This window comes from Chlorocebus sabaeus, chromosome 1, assembly GCF_047675955.1.
Source record: "Chlorocebus sabaeus isolate Y175 chromosome 1, mChlSab1.0.hap1, whole genome shotgun sequence".
Taxonomy (NCBI): Eukaryota; Metazoa; Chordata; class Mammalia; order Primates; family Cercopithecidae; genus Chlorocebus; species Chlorocebus sabaeus.
Genome location: NC_132904.1, coordinates 129550012 through 129577549, shown reverse-complemented (window position 1 = coordinate 129577549; position 27538 = coordinate 129550012). Strand labels below are relative to the sequence as shown.

The 27538-nt window shown below is 53.6% G+C and overlaps 1 protein-coding gene across 12 annotated transcripts in view; it reads left to right on the top strand.

The window, feature by feature from the left end:
• Positions 1–26306, top strand: part of IGSF9B (immunoglobulin superfamily member 9B) — a 59200-nt gene extending 32894 nt beyond the window's left edge. For 2 of the 12 annotated variants that reach the window (XM_038004973.2, XM_038004972.2), the window contains exons 17-20: positions 595–640; positions 1430–3085; positions 10673–10794; positions 13691–26306. In XM_038004973.2, the coding sequence (XP_037860901.1) occupies positions 595–640; positions 1430–3085; positions 10673–10794; positions 13691–13899 (2033 nt within the window). In that variant the 3' untranslated portion in view covers positions 13900–26306. Of the gene's footprint in view, positions 1–594; positions 641–1429; positions 3086–3736; positions 3823–4560; positions 4607–8893; positions 10795–13690 lie in introns of those variants that run through there. The other 10 variants (XR_005242660.2, XR_005242663.2, XR_005242661.2 and 7 more) reach the window with 10 other exon arrangements.
• Positions 26307–27538: the final 1232 nt, after the last annotated feature.

Genomic DNA, 27538 nt, shown 5'->3' with positions numbered 1-27538 from the left:
GAGACTTGATTTGAAGGTGGGGGTAAGAAGCAGGGGTGTCGGGGAGAGGCTGCTGGGGCCCAAGCTAACATGAAGGCAGGGGCCAAAGGTGCCCCCTGTGAGCAGCTCCTTCCCCGCGCGGCGGCGCTCCGGGGCCCTGTCAGCTCCTTCCCCGCCCGGCGGCGCTCCGGGGCCCTGTCAGCTCCTTCCCCGCGCGGCGGCGCTCCGGGGCCCTGTCAGCTCCTTCCCCGCGCGGCGGCGCTCCGGGGCCCTGTCAGCTCCTTCCCCGCGCGGCGGCGCTCCGGGGCCCTGTCAGCTCCTTCCCCGCGCGGCGGCGCTCCGGGGCCCTGTCAGCTCCTTCCCCGCCCGGCGGCGCTCCGGGGCCCTGTCAGCTCCTTCCCCGCGCGGCGGCGCTCCCGCCCTGTCAGCTTCTTCCCCGAGCGGCGGCGGCGCTCCGGGGCCCTGTCAGCTCCTTCCCCGTGCGGCGGCGCTCCGGGGCCCTGTCAGCTCCTTCCCTGTGCGGCGGTGCTCCCGCCCTGTCAGCTCCTGCAGATGAGCGTGCTGCGTGGTTGCTGGCTTGGCCTCAGCAGCCTCTCCCCTTCTCTTTCCTTCCAGACCCTCCACTCTCTATCACCCACTGCAGGAAGAGCCTGGAGTCTCCGTAAGTGTCTCTGATCCTGGGAGAACTGTGCTGTTCATGGCAGGGGGCACATAGGTAGACGGCTTGCCTCACCCAGCCCATATCAGTGTTTCTAAGCCATTTCTTCTGGATTGACCTGTGTGTTAATTGTACTTGCCCAGCCCCATCTCAGTGTTTCTAAGCCATTTCTTCTTAATTGCCCTGTGTGTTAATTGTAAGTTGTCCACACTGGTAGAGGGAGTGGCAGTGCAGATGATCCAAATTAGCCAGTAATCAGTTTCTCTTCAGCCTTGGAATGTATTTCTCTAGTGTTTTCCCACCCTAGCAGATTTGCCTCCTTAATATGTATTGCTTAAGTTGATATTAAAGTGAGCTTGCTTGCCTTGAAAAGGGGGGAATGAAGCTGGTGGTATGCTTAGAACACACCAGAGAGGGGGCAGGCCAGCACAAAAGTGGAGAGGTGGGTGTTCACTGGAAAGATGGATGATGCGGTGGGGGCCGGGTGCGGTGGCTCACACCTATAATCCTGGTGCTTTGGGAGGCTGAGGCGGGAGGATTGCTTGAGGCCGGGAGTTCAAGACCAGTCTGGGCAACATAGCAAGACCCCGTCTTTAAAAAAAAAAAAAAAAAAAGGAGGATGCACATCCAGACAGTGGAGAGTTGACCAAAGCATTTCACACCACGATACACAGCCAGTTTTCTTTAGCATGAGGATCCTGGGTGCTGGGTGGTTGCCAAGAGAGGGAAAGGAAGTCCTGGCCAGCACACTCCCCCACCTCATCCCCTCCTGGCTCTCACTCCTCCCTGCAGCTTGTCCTCTGGCAAGGTGAGCCCTGAGAGCATCCGCACACTCCGGGCGCCCTCAGAATCCTCGGACGACCAGAGCCAGCCTGCGGCCAAGAGGATGCTGAGCCCCACCCGCGAGAAGGAGCTGTCGCTGTACAAGAAGACCAAGCGGGCCATCAGCAGCAAGAAGTACAGTGTGGCCAAAGCGGAGGCCGAGGCGGAGGCCACCACGCCCATCGAACTCATCAGCAGAGGCCCTGATGGCCGCTTCGTGATGGACCCTGCCGAGATGGAGCCCTCTCTGAAGAGCAGGCGCATCGAGGGCTTCCCCTTCGCCGAGGAGACGGACATGTACCCCGAGTTCCGCCAGTCGGACGAGGAGAATGAGGACCCACTGGTGCCCACATCTGTGGCCGCCCTGAAGTCCCAGCTCACCCCTCTGTCATCCAGCCAGGAGTCCTACCTGCCACCACCAGCATACAGCCCTCGGTTCCAGCCCCGCGGGCTGGAGGGCCCCGGTGGCCTGGAAGGTCGGCTTCAGGCCACAGGCCAGGCCCGGCCCCCTGCCCCCCGGCCCTTCCACCACGGCCAGTATTATGGGTACCTCAGCAGCAGCAGCCCTGGGGAGGTGGAGCCGCCCCCATTCTACGTGCCAGAAGTGGGCAGCCCCCTGAGCTCCGTCATGTCATCCCCGCCCCTGCACACCGAGGGGCCCTTTGGCCACCCTACCATCCCCGAGGAGAATGGAGAGAATGCATCCAACAGCACGCTGCCCTTGACTCAGACACCTACAGGAGGGCGCTCCCCTGAGCCCTGGGGCCGGCCAGAATTCCCCTTCGGGGGGCTGGAGACCCCAGCAATGATGTTCCCCCACCAGCTGCCACCCTGTGATGTGCCCGAGAGTCTGCAGCCCAAGGCCGGCCTCCCCCGAGGACTGCCCCCCACCTCCCTGCAGGTGCCCGCAGCCTACCCGGGCATCCTGTCTCTGGAGGCACCAAAGGGTTGGGCAGGCAAGTCGCCTGGCAGGGGCCCTGTCCCAGCGCCCCCCGCCGCCAAGTGGCAGGACAGACCTATGCAACCTCTGGTAAGCCAAGGGCAGCTGCGACATACAAGCCAAGGCATGGGCATACCCGTGCTGCCTTACCCCGAGCCGGCTGAGCCGGGGGCGCACGGCGGCCCCAGCACATTTGGCCTGGACACCCGGTGGTATGAGCCCCAGCCCCGGCCCCGGCCCAGCCCCCGGCAGGCCAGGCGCGCCGAGCCCAGTTTACATCAAGTGGTGCTACAGCCCTCCCGGCTCTCACCTCTGACCCAAAGCCCCCTCAGCTCCCGCACTGGCTCCCCTGAGCTCGCCGCCCGTGCCCGGCCTCGCCCGGGCCTCCTGCAGCAGACAGAGATGTCAGAGATCACCCTGCAGCCTCCTGCTGCAGTCAGCTTTTCTCGAAAGTCCACGCCATCCACGGGCTCCCCGACCCAGAGCAGCCGCAGCGGGAGTCCCAGCTACCGGCCCGCCATGGGCTTCACCACACTGGCCACAGGCTACCCTTCCCCTCCACCTGGCCCCGCCCCTGCTGGGCCTGGGGACAGCTTGGACGTGTTTGGACAGACGCCTTCCCCTCGAAGGATGGGGGAGGAACTGCTCCGACCAGAGCCCCCACCACCCACGTTACCTACTTCAGGGTGAGTGCGCCGCCTCTTCCACCACCCGCACCTGGTCAACTTCCTTCCCCACCCGCCTCGCCCTGCCCTCCACCTCGTCCATCCGCCCGGCGACAGGGCTTGTGTGGACATGCTGCACCAGCATCCCTCGGGAGAGGAGTTCTGGCCGCCGCGGCATTGGCAGGGTGCAGTCGCTGGGGTGGAGCGGGCCCACCTGCCCAGGTGCCCTGCCAGGAGCATGAGGCATCTTCTCCAGCAAGCCCTGAGCTCTCAGCGGGCGCACCACCTACCAGGGAGCAGCGGATCACAGCGAGTGCCCTTGCGGGGGTGGACCCCGTCCCTCTTGGAATTGATGGCTCTCCGTGTCCCTGTGGTCCTGGCATCGGGCGGTGGTCCTGGCATCGGGCGGTGGTCCTGGGGGTTGCCCACACACCTCGTGTCTAGCCTTTTCTTCCCCGGCCCCTCCTCCTTGTTAAGCAGGACCCCGGAGCCTGACTTCTCCAGACCACCAGGCCAGGGGCCTCCTGTTCCCAAACTCCTGGCCCTTAGCAGCCCTAGTGAGCGCCGGACTCCAGCCCCCTCCTCAGCCTCTCCTGGAGGCCCAGAGAAAAGTGTCAGGCCTTGTGACCATGTGCAGGACACGTCCCCCACCCCCACCTGTATACCTCGCAGGAAGCTGCAGAGAGACAGACAGACAAGCTCCGGCTATCAGCCTGCCTGAGAGAGCGCTCTCTAAACTGTAGCAGCTGGTATTCCAGGTACCAGAGCCTGGACACCTGTCTATGCCTCTTCTTCTCTCATCCTTCTCCCCTGCCGTCCCCCCTCCTCCTCCCCCTGCCCCTCCTTCCTTCTCCAGTCAGTCTTTCTCTCTGCCTATCTTCCTTCCTCACCATCGTCTTTGGGTTGACCCGACTTGCTCAGAAGAACTGGCCACGCCTCTGTAGTGCCCCTGGATACCCCGTCCCCCCGCCCTCTTCTCTCTCTCTTTCTCTCTCTGGCTCCGTCCTTTGGTCTCTCTTCTTGATGTAGCCGCCTGTGGAGGGAGCAGAGAGTTCCAGAGGAGGCTGGCCTGGTGGTAGGCAGGATGGGAGGTGGTCGAGGAGGAGGGAGCCCAGCGCCCTCCCCCTGCCCCGTCCCCCACCCTCCCTGGTACCTGGAAGTACAAGGTCACCTCCCAGCCCCAGCCCCACCGCGGGCTGCTCCGGGGCGGTGAAGGGGGTGCGGAGCTTAGGGCGCAGGGAGGTGGAGGAGCCGCAGCCGCCGCCTCTGTCTGCGCGGGAGGTGCCGCGGCAGCCCTGTCTCTGTGCTTTGTGCGCGCTCAGCTCATCTGCTTCCTTCCATCGTGTCTGGGTCTCTGTCTCTCTCCTCGTCCCTCCCCCGCGCTCCGGCCTCGCCTGTCCGGTGCTCGCTGTGCCCCCCCCTGCTTCCCTCTGGGTGTGCGTGGGCGGTGCCCCCCGGCCGGTGTTGATAACTGCTTTGTTTCTGATTGATCTCAGCTATCTGGGCAGTGTTGTCGAGACAAGCCTCTCCTCAGCTCAATAGGTAAGGGAGCTCCTCGGCTGGGCGGGCGGGGGCGGGCAGGCGGACGGGGCTTCGGCCGGGCCATTGCTTCCTGGACAGGGGATCCAAACCATGTCCCCTCACCGCCCCGTGGGGTGGCCGCTGCCGCTCCTCGATCCCCACGGCTTCTGGGTTCCCCACATCGAGCCACGCTCGGCACCGCCTAGCTGCAGCTTCTGCCCCCCATCCCCATGTCCAGCCCCTCTAGAGCCCCCTGCGGCTCTCCTCACTCCGACGCCTTGCCAGCCTGCTGCCAGTACACCCAGGGCCTCCCACAGAAGCCCTGGGGCCCTGCATGCACCCCGAAGGGGCCCAGAACGCCCGAGATCTGCTTTGCATCTCTGCACCCTTGGGGACCTCTGTGGGGCCCCTCTGGTATCCAGGAAGAACCTCCCGTACCCTATTCTCCCAGCAGCCCCAGGCAGAGCATCCCTTCTCCTGGGGTGGTTGGCCCCTCACCAGCTTCTTGGGATCTTCGTGGTATTAGGCTCTCTCGAGGAGCACAAGGTTGGGATGAGCCCCACTTCTTCCCTGACAGTGGGGTCCTCCGCAGGGTCAGGTCCCTGCAGTCATGCTGTAGGGAAAGGGTCTTGGGAGGACCTCCCCAAGGGGAGGGGGCAGGCTTCCCCTGGGCAGACAGGCATTGAGCTGGCAAGAAGTGAAACCCCCCCAGGGACCAGCACTGTGTCCCTCCCTCTGCCCCCGCAGTCGACCTCTCCTTGAGTGTCCTTCCAGGTGGAAGCCAAAGGAACTTGGGCATTCAGGGAGCCTTTGAGTCCCTCACAGAGACTCAGGGCCACCCGAAGCTCGCTCCCTCTCACAGTAGCCTAACAAGGTGCTGCCTGTCGCCACGGACCCTCTGCCCTGTGCCTGGGCACACACAAGCATTGGGCACCTGCATGGGAGACAGCGAGCCTCCCGTCCAGGTGCTTCTGGCTTCCCAGGCGAGGAGATAGGTGCTTTCCCCACCTAGAGATGTCAAGGGAGGCTCATTTTCCTAACCAGGGCTATAATTCTCATTCAGTCCGAAGAGTGGCCTCCATAAAGAGGACTGCCCTGACATTTCTTTACCATCTGTAGCTATAAAATTGTCAGCAGCCCAGAGGCCCTGGAATTGTGGGTGAGGCTGTCTGGCATAGGGTGAGTGTGAGGAGGGCTGTCAGGCAGCGTTTACGAGCTCACCTGCTCCGGGGCCCTCTTGTGGCCATAGACCCATTGGTCTTCCACCTTCCCCATCTCCTTCCCTCTCCCAGCTGTGACTCCTCCACGGCTCCCGGAGGTGTGGGAGCCCTAGACTAGCTCTCAACCCCAGCTCCTGGAAATTCCTAGACTCCGCTCCCATGTGTTACTTCCTCGCCCCTTCACTCAACTCCATTGACCCTCCCCTTTCCCAGTGTCCCCACTGTGCCAGATCCAAGAGAAGCCCACTCTCTTTTCACTGCTGTGGCAAACCCAGAAACCAGGGGCAGCGATGAGGGACCATCGTTTCTCTCCCGGGCCTGGCCAGCATCCCCAGCCTAGGAGAAGGAGACCCTCCCCATCCTGAGTCAGCCTCTCAGTGCTGGGCTCTCCTGCCTGCTGGGAGCCTTCCCGGTACGGCTGCTGGGCCCTGGGGAGATGCAGGCTCTGTTCAGATGCTGTCTCCATGCTGCACCTTTGCATGTGTGCCCTCTCGGTCTTGCTTGGAGAAGTTGTGACAGCTCTTGTCCACGTGCGTTCTCGCTGTTTCTTTTCCCTTCAGTTCCTCTCCTGTTCCTTTGGCCCATATGTAGTTGTTGGCCCTGCCTCTCCTGTTTTCTCTCTCCCTTTTTTTCTCCTCTTTCCAACTCCCTTCTCAACTTGGGGAGTTGTATTGTGTGGACCTGTCCTTTCTGTGGACTGTGGGGAGGCTGAGCCAATTCTTAGCTCCCGTCTGAGCCTAGTGATGCCCTGTCCTCACCTCTCCTTCCACTCGCTTTCCCGTTCAGGCTGTCACTGCAGGGAGGCAGGTGGGTCTGGAGCATGGAGTGGCCCCTGTCCTGGGTCAGCTGTAGGAAGGAGCCCTTTTGGAAACAAGCCTCTGCCAGGTTCTGAGGCAGAGCACTGGTCTGAGCCCGGCCCCACAGAAGGGTTCCATCTTGCGGTCAGTGGGGTGGGTTCAGACCTCCAGACTCCTGCAGTGGGCCCACCCTTTCCCTTGCTATGGCCCGTCTGTGAGTGGCTTTCCTCTGCCTCCATCAGGGTATAATCAGGCAGGTGGTGTTTGCTCTCAGATGATTAGAAGAGGAAGAAAATGCCCATCAAGCCACTGATTCAGCCTGTTGGCCAGGGAACACCTGAACAGCGTCATAATGGTCAGCTGATGGGCGCTGAGCTAAGGAAATATGCAGGGGGTTTGACTTTCCCTGTCCTGAGGCTTGCCTCCACTTTGACGTGGCTGCATCTTTCCTCAGCTCTTCTGGGTAAGCTGAGAGCTAAGCAAATAAGACCTCCTGGGCTACCTGGTCGTGATTTGGGTTGCGTATGGATTTTTTGAAAAGAGAGAAAAAGTATTGGCTGGGTGTGGTGGCTCATGCCTATAATTCTAGCACTTTGGGAAGCCAAGGAGGGTAGATCTCTTGAGTCCAGGAGATCGAGGCCAGCCTGGGCAACATAGTGAAGCCCTATCTCTACAAAAAAATATAAAAAATAGATGGGCATAGTAGCACATGCCTATAGTCTCAGCTCCTTCGGGGGCTGAGGTGGAAAGATCATCTGAGATGGGGAGGTGGAGGCAGCAGTGAGATGAGATTGTGCCACTCCACTCCAGCCTGGGCAACAGAGACCCTGTCTCAAAAAAAAAAAAAAAAAAAAAAAAAAAAAAAGAGAGAGAGAGAAGTAAGTTCCAGGCAATTGTTGGTAGTTCTGTACTGTAAAAATCACCTCTGTGCCAAGGCTTTGAGGCCCTCATCTTACAGTAATCCCCTGACTTCCTGGAAGAAGGGGAGCCCCAGGGTTCATAGTATTCCTGCATGCTTTAGAACAGTATAGACTGTTTGGGAAGAGAGCTGTGACCTTAAATTCTTGGAAAGCCCAGGACTGGCTTCTGGGGTAATGGGATCATCTATGGATCAAACTTAGATTTACCTGACAGCTGAATTCCAGGGATAGGATGGAGTTGCTTCACTGAAGCTTCCCATCTGAGACATTGGCACCAGGAGCTCCATGACCAAAGGGTCCCAGGTGGGGCTGGCATTGGCAGCAAACATGGTCACCTTTCCTAAAACAGGGAGGCAATTCGATTGCACAGGGCTTTACATGCAGTTCGTAAAGTCTGTTAGGTCACGTTCTATGCGTCTTTTCTGTACCATGTGCCAAAAATAGACTCGTTTTGCCTGCCCCGCTTCCTCCCTCCTGTTCTGCCAGACACTAGCTTTTGTTTTTTCCTCCTGCATTGGGTGAGGGTCTTGGTGTGTCCAGAGCCTTCTTTGTCCTGTGGCCATGCTTCCGTGCTGAGCCCAGAGCTAAACAGGTGGACAGCAGGTATCCCGGAAGGGCTGGAGCTTGGCTGTTTCTCAAGGGAAAATCGGCTGCTTCTGGTTACTGGATCATTACTGTTTGGGAATTTTTGTCTGAAGATACAACTTAAGCAGGCTCCTCTACAGCCCTGGTCTGTCTTACCGGGGCTTTTCCACCAAAGCACAGAATGTCAGTGCTAGCCTCGAGTACGTTGCAAAGCATATCTATTTCTCAGGTGTGGTGGGGATGCCATGCTTTTCTTCTTTGTAGCTGCTATACCTGTGTTGATTGGGAAGACGTTGGAAGGGCAGTTGAGAGGTGAGCCTAACGTTAAGAGTCTTGGCTCTGTCCCACGATGACTGGATTATTTGACAGGTTGCTTACCTCTCTAAACTTCAGTGTCTCCATCTGAAAAATGGGGGCATTGTAGTATTTACCTCTTAGGTTTGCTGTACAGATTATAGGCAATTACTGTACAGCAGTGCCTGCTGTGGTAAGTGGTAAATCAATGCTAGATAAAAATGACAACAGTGATAAGATGTGGATTCTAACCATCGTATCACCCCTGGAAGTTTCACCTGGCTTGAAGCATCCCTAACAGTTTTCAGGGCACCCTGTACCCGTTTCTCTCGTGCTCCTGCAGTCTCCCTGGATGACGTTGGAGACTACTGTTCTTGCTGGTCATGTGCCTCCCTGACCACACGTTGCTCTCCCTGTGTGGTCCTCCTGAAGAGGCCGGCCAGGAGACAGAGATCGACTGAATAGGTGGATTCACATTGACTTTCCTTGTAGGCAGCATGAAGAAGCCTCAGTCGAGGATGAGAAGGGGTGAGGATGTGCCTTCCACACTGGCAAGGTGTGCTCCCTCCCGCCCAGGCACCTGCACCCTTTGTCTGCCTTCCCGCTTCCTTCCCAGCTGCTGCTGTGCTGTAGGATCTCTCTGGGTAGACTGGCATGTTGGGTCACTTCTTCACGAGAGGGCTGTGTGTGCCTGTGTGTGCACGTAAGGGACCCTGTGTGTCCTTCTCAGCTCTGCTGTCAGGGGCTATGGAAAGTCAAGAGGTTGATCCTGACCTGAATTTTTGAGGGAGCCTTTTGAAACTTTATGGACTAAAGTACTAGAGAACGATGACATCCCCCAGGAAGATGGAGGTCACTGCATTGCCAGTGCATGCAGGAAACCCCAGAGACCAGAGGCTTATCTGCATTTAGTGTGTAAGTCTTCTCTTCCTGCCTTGCTGCCAAGATATTTGATGTTTTGGAGAAGAGGCTGCAGGTTTCCTATCCCTGTTAACATTTTTTTAAACCTCAGACCTCTTGACCTTTGGGGTCTTCTTTTGCCCTCACAGCATTGTCTGTCCTACCTCTTTTAATCAGGACTTTCTAAAAACTGTTTGCAATGGAGATAGGGGAGGGAGTTGGGGGGTCCAGGAGAAGAGCGAGGCACGCCCATCCACCATAGCCCCAGAGCGTCCCTGCTTCTCTGATCGCGTGCTAATGCCAGTGCTGGTGGGAAGACAGTGACCTGTCTCTTTCTGTTTTCCCTTCATTCCTCAGGCTCCGAGTTGGGTTACTTTGAGAAGAAATGGCATTGAGAACATGTCTTTTAGGTTTTCCTCTTTTATGACTCTTGAAAGATTCTCTCCAGTATGCACCGAGTGTCACAGACTGCCTGTCCTCTCAGCTCTCCTGGCTCCCTTGTGTACCTGGGCTGCTGCACGGGTGTGGCCAGACTGTGGACCCTGTCCTAACTGTGCAGTTGATCCACCAGGCAAGTGGCAATCAGGATGCAGGAAGAGAGGCCAGTACACTTCTGTTCCAACAACCTCGTTTCTCTGTCGAATCCTAAAATACAGAGGTTCACCACGTTCTTGTTACAGACAGCAAGGGCTCTGGGAGGCTACCAGATTTGGTTGTTCTGCCATCATCTCCTGCCACCTTCTCCTGTTTTCTTACATGGCCGAGGAGAGCTGAGCCTCGTCTGCAGAGTTGAGGAGACACTGCCCTGAAAATGTTGGTATATGACAAGAATTCGTTGCTGTAAGCTGCTGCTGTTCTGTGGGAATCTTGCAGCTGCAGAAGAAGAAGCTGGGGTCTGGGTTTCTCACTTAGCACCCCCTTTTCTGGAGATGGAGGATGGTTCACTGGGATGGGAGTTGCTTGCCCCTGCTCTAATATGCCCTTTTACTTTCCATGCAAAGGTCTTGATTTCTAGGAACTCCAGACGTTGAGACTACTTCTGTCTCTGACACTGAATACATCCCAGCTTGAGTTACATGGGAAGGGGCTTACTATTAAAGTCTTGCTCTCTCCCTTTGCTAGGGTCTGCTGATTGCTCTGCAGGTTGGCTTCCATCCGAGGTGGGCCATGCTCCTGGAGCTTTCTACTGGGTTTTCTTCTTTCCAGGAGCAATAGAAAGGCGGGTGTCATGGAGCCATCGTGGGCACCCTGGGCTCTGTGGGACTGAACTCTGTCCTTCTATGGGTCAGCTACTTGGCTTTCTTCCAGTCCCTCTTCCAAAGCCTCACACATCCGGGAGCTGACCTGTGGCTCTCTGGTTGTCCTTTCCAGAACACTTCCACCTGCTCCCGAGAACGCTGCTGCACCTGAGAGGCTGGAGGCTCTGAAATACCAACGGATAAAGAAGCCCAAAAAGTCATCCAAGGGCTCTTCGAAGTCAAAGAAACGATCCGGTAAATGATGGGCAGAGGGCTGCCCCACTTCTCCCACCTTGCCTTGCCATTGTCAGGAGGGTGACTGGGCTCAGGGTCCCAACCCTGGGCTTTCTCTAGAATTGAATCCACAAGCTTCTCTTGTCCTTTCTTTTTTAACACTATTTTTCAAGCAATACACAAACATGATTTTAATATACAAAATGAGAAAGATAAGCAGAATCTATCTGATTGCTCTCCCAATTTGTTTCCACTCACCTGGAGAACTGTCATTTTCAGCGTATGTGCCTTCAGAACCTTTTCTGTGCCTATAGCTTCAGAAAATATATCCTATTGTTTTAGTGTATTTTCAAACAACACAAATAGTACAGATATATTTTTCCACTCTGCCGTTCACCTTGCACGTAACTCTATCTCCTTACTTACTTCCCCTCTATCATTTCAGGCCTTCTAGGAAACATAGGCGTGACGGGGCCCCATGTGGAGCTCAGGGTACATTGCAGCCTGGGCCCAGCCTCTGCAGGTTGGCTGCACTCTTCTCAGTGAGATCGAGTGAAGGAAGCCTCCTTACCCCACAGAGAGGGCGCCTCTATCGAAGTATGTCCGATGTGTATCTTGCAGGGATAGGTAGCTTCTGAGTGCAGAACGAATTTAGCCCTCTTTAAGACTAGAAAATTATTTAATGTTTGTTAAAAACCCTCTTTTCGGGCCGGGCGCGGTGGCTCAAGCCTGTAATCCCAGCACTTTGGGAGGCCGAGACGGGCGGATCACGAGGTCAGGAGATCGAGACCATCCTGGCTAACCCGGTGAAACCCCGTCTCTACTAAAAAAATACAAAAAAAAACTAGCCGGGCGAGGTGGCGGGCGCCTGTAGTCCCAGCTACTCGGGAGGCTGAGGCAGGAGAATGGCGTGAACCCGGGAGGCGGAGCTTGCAGTGAGCAGAGATCCGGCCACTGCACTCCAGCCTGGGCGACAGAGCGAGACTCCGTCTCAAAAAAAAAAAAAAAACAGAAAAACAAAAAAACCCTCTTTTCATGAATGGTTTTAGGAGTGTTGTGGCAGGCTGTCAAGGAAGAATGCTGAACAGTTTCTTTACAGATCTTTGATAACTGTTGTACAGTAACTCTCCTTCTAGATAGGATTATGGGAGAGTGTTATACAGAAATTCAGAGCCCCATGAATCTCTGGGAGATGGTGATCACTTATGATCACTTAGCCTTTGGCAGGTACTAGTATCCTCTCGGTTTACAGATGGAAATACCGTGGCAGAGAAAAATAAAATGATGTTTTTAGGGCTTGGGTTAGAAATTGGAGCTCAAAGCTGCATTTTAACCAATTTAAGCCCATTCTTAACCCATTTAAGACCCATCAATATATATTTTATATGTATGTATAACTTATGTATTTCTTTGTTGCAAAAAAAAAGTCACATCAGAGACCTGCATTCTCTCTTGTTCTGATGGCAGTGGTCCTGTTACCAGTTCTACGTTGGCATCTTCCAAATGTCTGTCTTTAGCCCAGGTCCCTTCCCTGAGGTCATGGCTCATCTTTCCAGTTGCCAGCTGAATGTGCTGTTGGGTGTTTCATACGCCTTTACAATGTCTAAAGCAGAGTTATTGATCAACCTCTCCAGGTCTGCTTCTCCTCAGCTCTTCCTCAGTTTAATCACTAGCACTGGTGCCCCCTGGGGTGTCAGGCCCTTTAATTCCCAGATTCTTCCCTTGCCTTCGCATCTCACGTCAAGCCCACTAGGTAATACCTGTTAGCTCAGCCTTTGCAACATATCCTGAATCTGGCCACTTTCCGTTGTCTCTATTGCTAACTCTATGTTCTGAGTCACTGTCTGTCCCACCTTGACTATTGCAGTACCTCGTGACTGGTGCTCCAGCCCCATCCTTGTACCTTGCACCATGGATTCCACACACAGCCACCACAGCAAGCTGTAGGACACGTAGCAGCATCCTCTCAGTTACGAACACACACGTGCAGGCATGCGTGCGCACACACACACACTTCTTAAAACCTTCCAGAAGATTCCTGTCGTAACCAGAACAGATTTCAAGCTCCTAGATGCCCTGCCTGTCTTTCTTGCCTCACTCTTTTCCAACTGAGATGACTTCCCTTCTGTACTGGGGACACACCACATTTACCCTTAACTTGGGGCTTGCACAAATGCCATTTCTTCTGTTGGGGATAGTAATTTTTCTTCAGATCTGTAGAAGGCTCATAATTTAAGATGCAATTCAAGTGTTAACCCTTTAAGGAGCGGAGTAGTGCCTCAGTTGACTCTATTTTATCTTTGTAGTATTTTCAGTAACTGCAAATTTTATTTCTGTACTTTTAAAGTCTTGACAGTTTGTCTCTTCCTCTGCACCCTAACATGGATGCATAGTCTTTGAAGATAGCAAAGGCATTCCTGCTTAATCTCCAGAAGGGCCAGAAGACAGAGGAGAGGGCTGGGCACTCCAGGAAGGGTCAAGGCCTGACTGTTGCATGGAATTAAAATATTGTATAAAGTCAGTCATTGCTTGGGGCAGACGAGAAAGATGCCCTGAGTCCCAGCCTGTTCCTTCCTGATCCCCAGTCCCTAGAATGATGCCTAGTACTCAAGAGGCACTAAAATAAATATTTGTAGACTGATGGAGAAAGAAATGAATGAGAAAGAAAATCCTCTCCATTCCACTTTCTTAACTCCTATTCCAGTGAAGGAGCAGGTCAGGTTGCTGGTTGCCTTAGCGGAAAAGAAAGTGGTTTCTCTGCAGCAATTCGTTCTGGTCTCTCTAGACTCAGGTGATTCCTTTGTTTCAACATTAGAATCCCGGAACATACGCAGGTGGAAAAGGTGAGCGGGCTGCGTTCTTCCTTTTCATCCGCTTGCTTTTCTTCTCTTTTGCGTCCCTCTTCCTTTCTCCCTAGACGGTTCTGCCTCCCAGGCTCAGCAGCTTCCCAACTCTCAGGTTCTGTGGCCCGATGAAGCTGTCTGCCTCCGAAAGAAGAAGAGACATTCTCGTCCTGACCCCTTTGCCCGGCTCTCAGACTTGTGCCACCGCCAGCTTCCGGAAGACCAGACAGCGATTCTCAACAGTGTGGACCACGATGACCCAGGCCATGCCACTTTGCTGTGACTCCACCCCACCCTAGGTGTCCCCAGGGCGAGGTTGCTGGGCTCAGGCAGGGAGGGCCACCGTGTGGGGGTGTGTCCTCCTGCGCCTGCCAAGGACGGCCCGGATCTTTGTCCTGCATGCCCCGTCTTTTGCCAGAGTGGGCGTCTCCCTCCAGATTCTGGCCACCTGTCTTCCGGACGGAGGGCGGGCAGACCTTCCACCTGTGGGTCGAGGTCAGGAAGTGGATTGGAGACTGGGCAACACCTGTCTCCTCCCCTCCGCCCCCTGCTTTACTCGGTTGATTTTTCTCATCTCTTCCAATGTCTTTGGAAGTGAAGAGGAAAGCACGGCTTTTACTGCTCTCTGCTTCTGTTTCAGTTTTTCAAGTCCTGGAAGAAGGCTGGACTTAATGTCCGTCTTCCACACCCCCACATATGTATAGATATAGATACAGATGCATATGTCTGTAGTGTGTGGGTTTCTCTATGTGTGTGTGTGTATATATATACATATATATGTACATCGATGCAAAGTGCTGTTGCTCTCTGTGGTTAGTGGAGGCAGGAGGAGGAGGGCAGTGGTCAGCTGGGGTTTGCGATCAGCACTGGCTGCACATTGGCCAGGTGCTTCACATCTGTCTTGGGGGCTTCTTTCTCCTGAAACAGGATCCACGCCTCTCAGCGGAATTCTCCATTTGTCTCCTACCTTCTCCCACCCAGAGTAGAAATGGGGCCTTGCTGTGATTACTGGCTGCCTTCTATGGGGGTTCAGCAATGAGTTACTGCAGAACTAAATTCAAGCCTTTATTTCTTGGTTCCTGGGTGAAGAAGGGGTGGCCAGGCACCCAGACCTGCATCTTTCTTCCTTCCAGCGCAGCTCACGCTGCAGAAGTAGAGGCTACTCAGCCATGGGGCTAAAGCAAGCCCCTGGTGCACAAATCCAGCTCATCCATCGGCACCCTTCCGCCCAGCCAGGCTGTGAGCTCTGTGGCCAAAGGCTCCCCCACCGCAGAGCCACCTGTGCTAGCGCCAAGCTGCCGGCTCTATTTATACCGTCTCCGGCTCAGCACTCTGCAGTGCGGTTCCACAGCGGCTGATTGGATCCTCCTTTCCTTTTGTGGGAGCTAATTCTCCAGATTGATTAATTACCACTTGTGCGGAGCCGCCTGTGGCTTTCCCATACTCACCATGTGCTGCCTGCCGACTGTTCTCTGCCTTGGGGCCTTGCTCCTCACGTGGACCTGAGCTCCAGGAGGATGGGCTCAGGTGAAGCTAGGGCGCCTCCGGCTGCTGGGGCCTCTGGATCCCGCCCGCTTTGCCCAGTATCTATTCTGTGGCTGAGGCATAGGAATGAAGGCGGGAGGGGTGGTGAGTAGGGTCTGGGCACTGACTCTTCCTCTGCCAAAGTCTTGTCCTGGTTCAAACTCTTAGCATCCAGAAGCTTCATGAGTCATCTTCCCACTAAGATGTGTCTCTGCCTGTAAGACATGGTGCTGCCCAAGGACAGGGCAGAAGGCCCCGAGGGCGGGCTGGAGGGCAGATCTGCCCCTCCCCCACTCTGTGTAGGAGCCCCGCTTCTGGCTTGGCTTAGAATGAAGGTTCCTTGAAGTATTTCCTTCTTGGTGCTGCTGTCTTGGTGGGTTTGGGGGCGCCCACCTCTCCCGAGTTCCCTGCTTGGATGTGAGCCATGGCAGCACTGGACGGCTTCTGCTGGTCTCATGCAGCTGCCATGGGCTTGGCCCAGTGACCTCGCAGGATGAGGCCTTGGATGGCTGCTGTCTCTTCTTGGCATTTCCATCTTAGGGGATGGACTTCTTCTCTGCCACACAGGCCCTGGTCCTTCCTTTCACCCAGGGAGCTGAGGACCAGCTCCACCCTTGAGGTTTACTGTGCTAGTCACACCACTGCAGTTCCTTTCTGAACACATCTGAAGGGGTCATGGTGGGAGAGGCACAAAGGGGCTTCTGAGACTGGGCCGGGCACCCTTGGGGTGGAACCTGGGCCTTTCAGTTGATGTGCTTCTCTGGGGCATTGGAATCCACTTGACCACTGAGCAACAGCTCTGCAAGGTGGAAGAGCACACAACTTTTCGGGTTCTTTTTTCCAGGTAGCACACCCTCTGCCCCCGTGCTGTGACATGCTGCTCACTCGGGCGTCTCTCCTGGGGGATGATGGGAGCCAGCTTACCTGAGGTGTTGGGGTGGGAGGTGGCGGCTCACCACAAGCTGACGTGCAGCCTTTGTGCACTGGCAGTGTGGGGTTTCTCTCCCAGAGGAGCTCAGGGGGCTCAGCCAGGCCCTGGGATGCACTGGGATGTGGGCATCAGGCTGTCAGCCTTCAGGATGAATTTGGCCAACTTTTCTGAGCAGCATCCTGAGAATTCCAGCCCTCAGTTTAGAAAAGAAGAGGAGATGATGAGGTAGAAGGCTTTGCTTCTTTTGGATGTCATGAGAGGCTGAGATGCTCAGGTTGTGGCTGTGCCTTCCAGGGCACCCCTGTGCTAACCAAGGTGCTGACTCCTTCTCTGCTTTCCTCTGGCAGTGCCCATGACCTCAGCACATAGACCCAACACGGGGAGCCGTGCTTTTTGCTGGTCACTGAGTGGCCGCTGTGCTGTGGCTTCCCTGGCTAGGGCAAGGACGTCAGGTCTACCCATCTCTCAGTGGCCTGCCACTCATTCAGTTCCCATGAGGGCTTCCTCCTGTGACAGTGTCCTCGGAGGCCAGCAGCCCTCCTGCACCCCGTGGATGGCAATGGAAATTGGTGGAACACCCTCTCTCCGTGGGATAGAGGGTGAAGATGTCACAGGCACAAGCTTAGGTGCTGGGTATGGGCGTGTGTGACAGCGTGGTTGTGAACATGTGCGTGATGGAGCTATAGCCACCTCTAGGGACCAATGTCCTTCATAGTCTGCCTTTGAACAATGGCAGTGACTACTGACCAGCTTCTTAGGACTTCTGCGCTCACTCTGTGGGAGATCATGCTTTCCAAACTTCCCCTTTTACCATCTGGCAGCCTTGCAGTAGACACGGCTCAGATGCAAACCTGCTCCTGTGTCTCAGATGTCTGTCTGCCTCTTCAGGATTGTGGCTGAGAACGGTGGCTATTGCAGTGTCAGGTGACCCACAGACCAGGTAGAGGGTGAAATGGTTCTTAGCGGGGCCTGGACGACTGCATTTGCGTGGGGAGAGAAGATGTGCGACGAGGCAGAGAGGCGAAGCCTGTCTCGATTTGCTGGTGGGCTGCCGTGGGCTCCCTAGTGCTAAGCGGGGTCCTGTGCTGGATTATTGGGGTAGCTCTGGGCCCAGCATCCCAGAGTGGCCCTGCCTGCAGCCAGCCTGCCTCTAAGCAGCTTCCCCCGAGAGACTGGGGGTAGGATAGGCCTTTTGAGATTCTACTTTCTTAGCAGGAGGGACGCCTTTTTCCCAGTGGGCTGACAGGGTCTGTGCCCTCCTTTGAGGTGGCCTAGTCCCACAGCCATGCGCTTGGGGGAAGACTGAAGCCGGGTGGATTGAGCCGAGTATTTCTTGATATTTTTCCTTGCTCTCTGTGTTTATTTTTGATTTGTGATCTAAAATATTTGGGGTTGAACTGATTTAATTTATTCCTCTGCCCTTTTTGTGCTGAGGAAACTGGGGTGAGGTTCAAATGTGAAATTTTCTGATTTTATTTGGGGTGGGGGACAAGGTTGACAAAACAGTAGCTTCTGGGGAGAAACAGATTTCATGGCGCCTCCGGCATCTTTGGCACTGCCCACGATCCAAATCTCCAGGGCTGAAGACTGCGTGGCTGGAATCTGTTTTCTCCCATTTTGTTAGCAAAAGCCTTTTCCAGGCTTGGGGGTGGGGTGGGGGAAGAATTGTACATAAAGTACATTTTATTAATATGTAGAGAAACCTAGGAAAAGAAAAGCTAATGGTTAATCTTGGGCTTGCTTTGCTTGCATGTAAAGGAGCTTTGAGGGCACTGCAGGGATGGCTGGGGAGCTGCAGGAAGGGGCAGAGGGTGGAGCCGAGCGGGTCGTGGAAGGCCCCGTGAGTCCAGCCTCTGCAGCACTCTAGGAGCTGTGCACATTCCCACCGGGGCTTCTAACCCAGCCCTGCCTGGGTATCTTCTTCAGATAAAGTGGATCTAGTAGGCAGTGTGTAGAGCCCATGTGGCTGTGTGTGTGGCTTTAGGGAGAGGGCCAAAGAGGTATCTTATTGGCCAGATCTAGGTTGACCAGGGTAATGAATGGGGCAGTGGTGTTTCAGGACGGGTAGTTGAAGAACTGGAGGGTGGAGGGGAGACCTAGGTGTTTGCCAGGTGTTGGTGAGGCTGGAAGGGGCACAGAGGGTGAGGTCAGGCATGGGTTAGGATGGTGAGACCACCCCAGGGGACATCAAGCCTCAGCATCTCTTTGAGTCATGTGATAACTTAGTCACTTGTAAGGGTGCAGGGTACACACTCGAGGATCATCTCAAGATGACGAAGAATGATTGCCTGGTGGGGGTCTGGCTGGGGAGTGGTGGCCGTGCAGGGCCTGTGGGAGGGGGATCTAGGCATCGGGGACAGATTGTGGGGTGGGGTCCTGCATGTGGACCCAGACTAGATCTTGGGAGAGGTCTTCCTTCTTAGCTAGACCTTCCTTGCTTCTTCTAGAATTAGCCTCTAACACTAAGTGCCCAAACCAAACATGGACATCTTTATATTGTATTTCAACTTCATTTGTTTTTGGGGGCTCCTCAGGCCCAAAGCTGAGAGACTTGTCTTGAGATGCCCATCCTATCACCAGCTCTTCATCAGTGGAGAAGGAAGCGCTATTCTCGCAAACATCACGTTTGTTTTCCTAAGTGCAGTGGTGGGCTGCCTCTCCGTCCACACAGTCTGAAAATGTTCATGGGCCTTGGTGATGGTGATGGTGATAGAGAGGAGCTGGAGCCTGATGTGCCTTCATCCCCCTTTCCTCTTGAGGTATAGAGGCTTCCTTCAGGCCATTACATTGCACGGTGGCTTCGTGAGGCCTTCTCTTTACTTTCTCTTTTTTTGATAGGCTAAAGTCACTAGTCTGTGGTGGTGGGAGGGCAAAAGAGTTTCACCTGAAACTCTTGGCTTGACCAGCCATTCTTCTCTCTTTAATGTCTCCAGCTCTGCTTCTTTTTAGATTAAGAGGCAGAATTAAAAATCTCTTCTTTTGAAGAAGTCAGTAAACCAAGGATCAAAGCCCAGATTGGACTTTTCGCACTCTTACCAGCTAGCTGTTTGGCTAGGGGGACCCATCACCACCCTTCCCTCAGACTGCGAGTGAATCCACACTGGTCCAGAGCCTTATTTCTGAGTTCCTGTCTGTACTCTCAAAACCTTCTTTTAGGAGCAAGTATAATAACCCCACCAGATGTTCTGTGTGTTGGGTTGCTGAGAAGGTGGAAGTTTTTTTCAACCTCATTTTAAGCTGTTAGAAAAACACTCAGTAGATTGAATTTGGTCCAAAGACACCACCATCCCCTGAGGGATCCCGTGTAGGATAAGGACAAATGAAGCGTCCATACAGGGGTCATTAATGGCTGCTCACATCTTAGAGAAGGAAGAGTCCGGGTATCTTGGTTGCCATATACTTTGGTGGAACAGTGGCCAGTCATTAAAATCACATGGGTGTTGTCTTCTGTGGCGTAGAAGACAGTAGTAGTAGTTAGGGTTTCAGACGAGAGCTGGTGAAAAGCTACCGGCTTTGGAGCCCTGGCTGGAAGAGCTAGATTGGACAGCTTTAGCCCCATGGCTCAAATGCTCAGCTCCTGTCCCTGGTCCTTGGTTGTCACCATGCCCATCGCACTAGATGGGGACGTGAATGGCTGCCTGGGCCTGCCTTTCTTTCGGGTCTTGAAGAAATGTGCTCCACCAATCCTACCTCTCTGTGGCACTGGACTTCCTGGATTTATTTTGGGAACTAGGGCAGACTCTCCCTCGCCACCCCATATACACACTAGTTAGCTTCCCTTCCCTTCTTTTCCCTTCCCCACTTCTGTGTGGCTCCAGAGATCTTGGACATGTGCATGGTTTACGATGGGGAGGTGTTGAGAGGGGCAGGGAATCCTGGAGGGCAGGGGGTTGGGCCGGGGAGGGGGATTTGCATTTTCGGCCTCAGAAATGCTGTGGGCATGCTTTTGGGCCACGTGTGGGGTTTTCACATGAGCCATGGAAGGGGCGAATGCCCAGCCCTCACGCTGGTGGTGGAACCTAGGGCTTTGGCCTCCTTTTGGCATAGGGGTCTATGAAGCTGTATTTCTGGTGGAGGGGTTGGACCTCCTGACAGTCATCTTGCAGTTCTTGAAAGGGTAGTTGTCAGCCACTCTATCAATGAGGATTTATATGGCCTCCCATGAACGAGAGGTGTGCCATGGCCGATGGTGTCCTGGCGGGGCTGGAGAAAGGGGATCATCTTGTGTCCCTCTGCAGGCACCAGGTTGTTCCCCTGGTCTCTAACCCCCAGCCAACTGCCTAGTCCAGTGTTTCTTTTCTGGATTCAGGAAGTAAGTGGGGGTGTATGTGTGTGTGTGTGGTATGTGTGGTATGTGTGTGGTGTGTGTGGTATGTGTGAGGTGTGCATGTCTGATGTGCGTGTCTGTGTGGTGTGTGTGTGTATTGTGTGTGGTGTGTGTATTGTGTGTGGTGTGTGTGTCTCTGGTATGTGTTGTGTGTATTGTGGTGTGTGTGTGGAGTGTGGGGTGTGGTATGGTGTGTCTGTGATGTGCGTGTATGTGATGCGGTATCTGGAGCGCGTGTGTGGTGCAGTGTGTGTGGTGTGTGTGTGTGTTGTGTGTGGTTTGGTGTATGTGTTGCGTGTGGTGTTCATGTGTGTTTGTGTGTGGTGTGGTGTGTCTGTTGTGTGTGGTGTGTGTGTGTTGCATGTGTGGTGTGTCTGTGGTGTGTTTAGTGTGCATGTACTGTGTGTGGTGTGTGTGTGGTATGTGTTGTATGTATATTGTGTGTGCTGTGTTATTGTGTGTAGCTGTGTGTGTGGGCTGTGGTGTGTGGTATGGTGTGTGTATGTGGTGTGCGTGTGTGTGTGTGTGAGATGTCTGGTGTGCGTGTGTGTGATGCGGTGTCTTTGTGTGGTGTGTGTGTTGTGTGGTTTGGTTTGTGTGTTGTGTGTGCTTTGTGTGTGTTGTGCGTGGTGTGTGTGTGGTGTGTGTTATGTGTGGTGTGTGGTGTGTGTGTTGTGTGTGGTGTGTGTGTGTGTTGTGTGTGTGGTGTGTTTGTTGTGTGTGTGGTGTGTTTGTTGTGTGTGTGGTGTGTCTGAGAGAGATTTGTACAGACGTGCTGATTTGCCTGCGTAGTGTCAGGCCCAGGAGACCCTCCTTTGGTTGGCTCCTTTCTAGACAACTTCTGTTTGGGTAGGAGGGTCAAATTAGTAATGCACCATCTTTAATGTATTTTTTATGGAGACTGTACATAAAATTGTATAAATCTCTAGAATTGGTTCTATTTTAAGGAGAGAGGGGAATGTATGTGGGGGGCAAGGATCAGATGCAATTGTGGAGAGTGGGAGCTTCGGGCGAGTGGTACTCATGGGGTATGGGGAGCGGGAGGGCAAGAGATGAGTGCCAGGCAAGATGCACAGGGGCCCGTGCCCTCTGCGCACGTATATAAATATAAAGAAAACCTAGATAAAGTCTATCTATATAGCTCTATATCTATATGAAGTCATAGTTTGCTTTATTTTTGTACCTGTGCTTAGAGATGTTTTCAGCAGTGCTACCTTCCCAGGCAGTCTGGGATACCAGCTCATGCCTTGATGCCACCTCCTTCCCTGCTTTTCCTTTGATATTCTCTCTGTTCAGAGTTTCTTGGGTCTTTCTGATGGAAATGTGTATATATATGAAAAGTTTGTAAAATAACAAAACAAATAACCCACCTGCAGGAAGGACAAGTGAGCTGAAGGTTGTGTGGAGCTGCAGGATCTGATAGCCCTAAAGAACCAGGACCCACGCGTCTCTTGCCACTTGGGAGGGATGTTGACTTGAACTTCTTTGCAGAGGTGCTTAACAGGGCAAGGCTGAGGAGATGAGAACTGTGACTGGATCTCCATGTGGCTGTGGGAAGGTACGAAGTTCCTCAGAGAGAACCCGGCTTTGCAGTGTTAGAAAGGGAGTGGTTGAGACTACCTAGGGACCTACAGTGACACCTGTCTTGGTTTGTAGCACTGTAGCTCAGATAGCTCAGACAGCTCCTAGAGGGCATGGCGATGGGAGAGTTTGTGAGGCTGGCTGTGTGGGCTTGGTCTTGGAGAACACATGGCCTGTTCAGTGTCACTGCAGATTCTTAGAGCCAGTGTGAATGTGATATATAGTATAAATATGTCATCTATGTTTTTTTCAGTGATTTTTAATTGGAAAATAAAGTGCCATTGCAAATGGGATGGTCCAATCCTGGGACACTGAGTGGAGGATGGGGAGTGAGAGATTAACTTTGGGCAGGACTGGGACAATAGGTCTTAGTGGCCTCCAGCCGGGGACTTAGAAAACTGAACAATGTATTGGTAGAACTGGACCCGCAGCGGGAGATTCTGGAGAGCAGGAGTTCACTTGTATTTGAGCAGGAAGCAGTGTGCCCTGAAGAATACCTCTTTGAGCAAATTCCAGACCTCACACACATGCAGGGGCCCTGCCTTGCAGCCTCAGCAAGCGTCTCCTGGGTGCTAGCTCCTTCCTGACTTGCCCGGAGCTCAGAGTGCTGTGTTTGAAGCCGATGCTGGGCCAGATGGTGCAGGCAGCGAGGAGAGACTCAGGACTGCAACCTTTCGGCTCCTTATTCCTGCTCATCACTCAGAAAAGGGCAGTACTAACGCCTTTCCTAACCAAGACGTGGCACTCCCTAAGAGCTCTTGTCTATAGAGTTCGGTCCCTAGAGGAAAGCAGATGCCTTCACTGTGCGAAGGGCTTGGTTGACAGTTTTGGTGTATTATGGGAAGAGTAGGTTCGGGTGAAGCTTGAGTCTAACTCTTGATCCTCACATGGACCTATGAGGCCCTGCCATTCAGTCAGGCACTGTCCTTGGGTCCTCAGATTAACTGCTGAGAATACTTCCCACTTTCCGAGGACGCTGATGGGAAATGGGCTCTGTCCACACAGCCGGAAGGGCCCAGTGCTGGCGCCACTCGCAGTGTGTCTGTCCTTGCCTCGACTGATCTTTCTTGCAGCCTCCTGCAGCTGAGTATTTCTTGTAAGATTTTTCAGGGGGCTTGGGCAAGAAGAAGAGCTGCGAATTCTGTTCCCTTCCCACCTTGAAGCCTTCCCAGGCCACCACGGTCTCTGCACGAGGGAGGCTTCCATCGCCGTTCTTTTGGCTTCTAGACTCCCCATCCCCTCTCTTTCCATGGACTCTGCCCGACTTCTGGGCCACATGCAACCAGCAGAGTAAATCGCTCCAGCACCACGGGCACGTCCTAGGGCTCACCCTCCCACCAGGGCCAGCCCAAGACTAGGTCCTCAGCAGCATCAAGGTCTGGGAGAGCCACTGGCCCGCATGTCACCATTCCATTCCTCAGCCTCCAACTGGACTCTTTGTTTTTGGGGGGGAAAGGGAAGATGGGGCTATGTACCTTTAAATTGTACAGTGTGGAGGGGATGTTAGTGCCTCCCTGTGACCTTTCTGCTCCACTGCTTAGCAAGATAAGGTAAGGGTGGGTGTCAGAGGGGACTTCCAGCTTCTCTGAAGAGCCAGCCCTTAAGGCACTTGGAGCAAAGGGCATTGAGATCAGCTTTATGTGGAGTAAGGAGGAGGCCTGGGAACGGCTTGTGGCATCAGTTGGTGCGACAGGTGGATGAGTGTGCTCTGATGGGGCCTCTATGGCCCACAGCCACTGCCAGGAGCCTGAGCTCTTCCCCATGCTTGGGACATGTTCCTTGGTCCCCAGAGCAGAATGGACATTGAATTTTGGTGCTTTTCCCTTTTGGTAGAAGGTGGGGGTATCTGAGGAGTTGTTTCTGTCTTGCTACCTCTGTCTGCTGTACAGAGCAAGAGTTGGGAATAGGGAGATCTGTGAGAACCGCCCTCCCATGGATCAGTGTGGGCCCTGTCGCTCTTCCCCATTGTCACCAACCAACAGCTTGGGGAAGAGGCCTTGTCTTGGATTTTTGCTGCGCGCTTCCACTCCTCTTTGTGGTAGATGTTCATGTCAACCCACTTTGAGCAGTCTGAAAGTAGGAGGCGGGGGAAGAAGCAAGCCTGCATAGCACACTTCCTGTCCATAGGGGGTTGACTGTGGCAATGGAGGGTGGGGTCTCAGAGTCTGGGGACTGGGAGGAAGGTACTTGATGGGATAGTCTTGATTCTGGAACTTTAGACTGAGGTGTTAGAAAGGGGAATTGTTGGCTAGGGGAGAACAGCAGTGTAACACTCCACTTGCTAAGTTGTATACATCAGTGTCAAAAGGTCTTGACCTCCCATTCAGATTTAATTTCCTAACTGCCATTTGTGGGGCTAGGGATAGAGGGCCCGGAAGGGGGCACTGTCACCAGTTGCTGCTGCTTTTCTGCAGTCACTGACGTGAAGGGACCACATCCTGCTTCATGTCAGCGACTCCTGCCCCTTGGTCTTCAGTTTTTTCTCTTCCCAGGAGGGACTTTGATCATGCGGGATAGAATTCTCCCATCGCACATTTGGAGGCAAGTTTTAGATGAGCTTCTTTCCTCCATTTTACCTGGTGGTCTGTGGACACACAGAGGGTGGGGGTGAGCGGGCAGTGTGGGTGGGGAGGGGCTCCTGATGCTACCTCCCCCAGATCCCTTACAAACTCTGTACCTCTCGGTGCGTGGCAGCCTCTTGCTGTAGTTCTTCTTTTCTGGATATGACTGTCAGTTTCGTCATGAGATTTCTTGCTCTCATTTCGAACTCTTTCTTTCTTCCACTTTCTTTGGGGGTGACCCCCGATCCATGCCAGGTCTTCCTGTGAAGACTACTCCAACCTCGTTTCCATTTCTTGAATGTTGAGTATTACAACATCACTGCGCTAGGGTGCTTCATGGTGCTGTTCTCGAAGAGGCCAGTTGGGCTGAATCTCCCTCCTCCCACTGGCTCCTGATATCTTGCTGTATTTTGTCTTCTTTCTGATTTTTCCCTCGGGGTTTGGGGTGGGTGACTTAGGGGCGGCTTTTGTGTTCTCCCTCTCTCTCTTTCTCTCTCTTTTCTGTATGTATGTACTGGCTAAAGTGAGTTTGGGCAGCTGACTTTATGGTATGGGTTGGCTGACTTTTGTTCAATATTAAAAACAAACCAACAAATTGTACAGCTGCACACAGAACACCCTCGAGTGTGAACTTGAATGGCAACTAGAGGCTTACTTTTTGAACTTCAGGTATGTAACTCAAAAGTAAATAAAAACACTATTTTTTCAGTAAGCTTTTTTTTTTTCTTCTAAAAGATGACTTAGAAATCAAACTATAAGAACATGAAATTGGTGCTGTACCAAAGCCTTATATGAACATATTCTACACTCTGTATAACCTGTCTGTGAGGAGCTCCCTGCTCTATCACCCTCTTCTCAAAAGCCTGGGAATGCCAGCGCGTGCCAAGCCTGGGGCTGGGTCTTGGGGACCTGTGGGCCAAGGGTACCCTGGGAAGCAAAAGATGATGGTGAGAATGGGACACCCTTCTGCTGCCTGAGCAGACTGCAAGGAAACCCGATGTGTGTGTGTGTGTGTATGTGTGTGTGTGTGTGTATGTGATGGTGAGGATGGGACACCCTTCTGCTGCCTGAGCGGACTGCAAGGAAACCCGATGTGTGTGTGTGTGTGCGTGCACGCGCGCACGCGTACCTGCATATATATGTGTGCGTACCTGTGTGTGTGTGTGCGCGTGGGTGTACCTGCATATATGTGTGTGTGTACCTGTGTGTGCATGTGTGTGTGTGCGTGAGAGAGTGAGAGCGAGAGAGCTCACAGGTGATCAATGCCAAAGTGAATGCACTAAGTACGAGCTTGAAGGGAGACCCGCTTGGCTCTGGGAGCGGGACGGTGTAGGAATGAAGGGGGACGCTCTCTCCCCTGTTTCCTGCCTCCTTCCCTTCTTCTCCATCAGGGAGGGGAGGTGTGTTGGAAACACCTACACTCTCAATCAGGTGCTTTTTTTTCCCTCAAAATCTCCAAACTCAAAGCACTTATAAGGGGCCCTTCCTAGGGGCAGGTACCCCCAGCCACCAAATCACAGATTTCCAAGAGTGGGAGGAGCTTTCTTCTCCCCAACCATTCCTTGGTTTCCTGGGGAAGAGGGTTCTTCCTGCAGGGCCCCTGGGCATCCTGCTCCTGGGCCTGGGCCTATAGACTGCCCTGCCCCTTCTTCCCAAACCACTGAGAAGACCCCACTGGAGATGACCCCAAAGCCACGCCTGCTCCACAGCCCTAAGCAATAATGCCTGCCCTGGCTACTAATGACGGTGATCCCTTTGGCCTTTGACTTGCCAGTTAAAAATGGAGTGACACCCCAGACTCAATTAGGAAGAGAACCTGCAGCCTGCCTCAGCTCAGGCTACCACGCCAGGCTCCACTCGCTGGTATTTTCAGGCTTGCTAAGTACTAACCAACTCATCCCCAGTAACACTGCATGTTCATATCCTGAATTAAAAAGCAAAATGAGCAAACAAGTGCATAAGCAAACGAGAAAAAAGAAGGCACATCAAATGACGAGATGTGCAGCCAGTGAAGGTACCCCGGGAGTGTTGCAAGTTAAACTGATGGAAAGATGTTTAGTATTTAATTGCTCCTCATGTAACATTACTCTGCTTCAGAAATGTTTTGTATTTTGATATAAATAAACATTTGCTAAAAAAAAAAGTTCATTTTCTAATTTTTTTTTGTACCTAGGGAGTACTTCCTGATGTTGTCTCACCCCTGGCCCTAGGTCTCCCTAATCAACCCACTTTAAACTCACGACTCAACATGATTCTGAAAGGATTTGCGGCTGGGAGATGAAGAGGTTGTCTTTCGTTCATTGAACACACATGTACTGAGGGTATACTGTGTGTGAGTCACTGTTCAGTTCACTTGGGGTGCACGAGTGAACAGACCAGACAAGGCTCCTGCTCCTGGAGGGCTTTTATTCTGGTGGTAGGGAGAGAGAATGAGTTGTTATTGCACTAAGAAAATGACATCAAATGACCTAAGGCAAAAAAATTTAAAAAGGAGCAGGGTAAGGGGCTGCTGATGTCCAGAAGGAGGGAGGGCTGCGGTTAGAACACTATTTTAGAGTGCTCAGAGAGGGCCTCGGGGAGGCAGCCCTGGAGCAAAGGCAAAAAGGGAGTAGTAGCTTGTCTGGTGAATGCACACAGATGTCTCTTACTTTGTAGGCGTTTTACGCTGGCTCTTCAATTACGCGATTAAGGTAATTTTTTGGTTGGACTCCATCTTTGTCTAAATGACCCCCCAGCCAGCAACTCCTGCTGGCCCTTGGCAAAATCTCGTGCAAGAGTCAGGGGTGTGATGGCCCCTCTGTCTCTGCCTTTCTTTTCCCCGGGAGGGAGGGATGGTCAGGCCTCAGCATCTCACTCTGTCTCCTCCAGGGTTGAGTTTGGGGACTTGACTTCCTGCCCTGGCCTGTCCTCGTCCTCATCCTCCCCTTCTCATGCTGGATGTAGGCAATGCTCCCCTTGTTCCCTAAAAACACCTACTAGGCTGCCTTCTCATTTTATT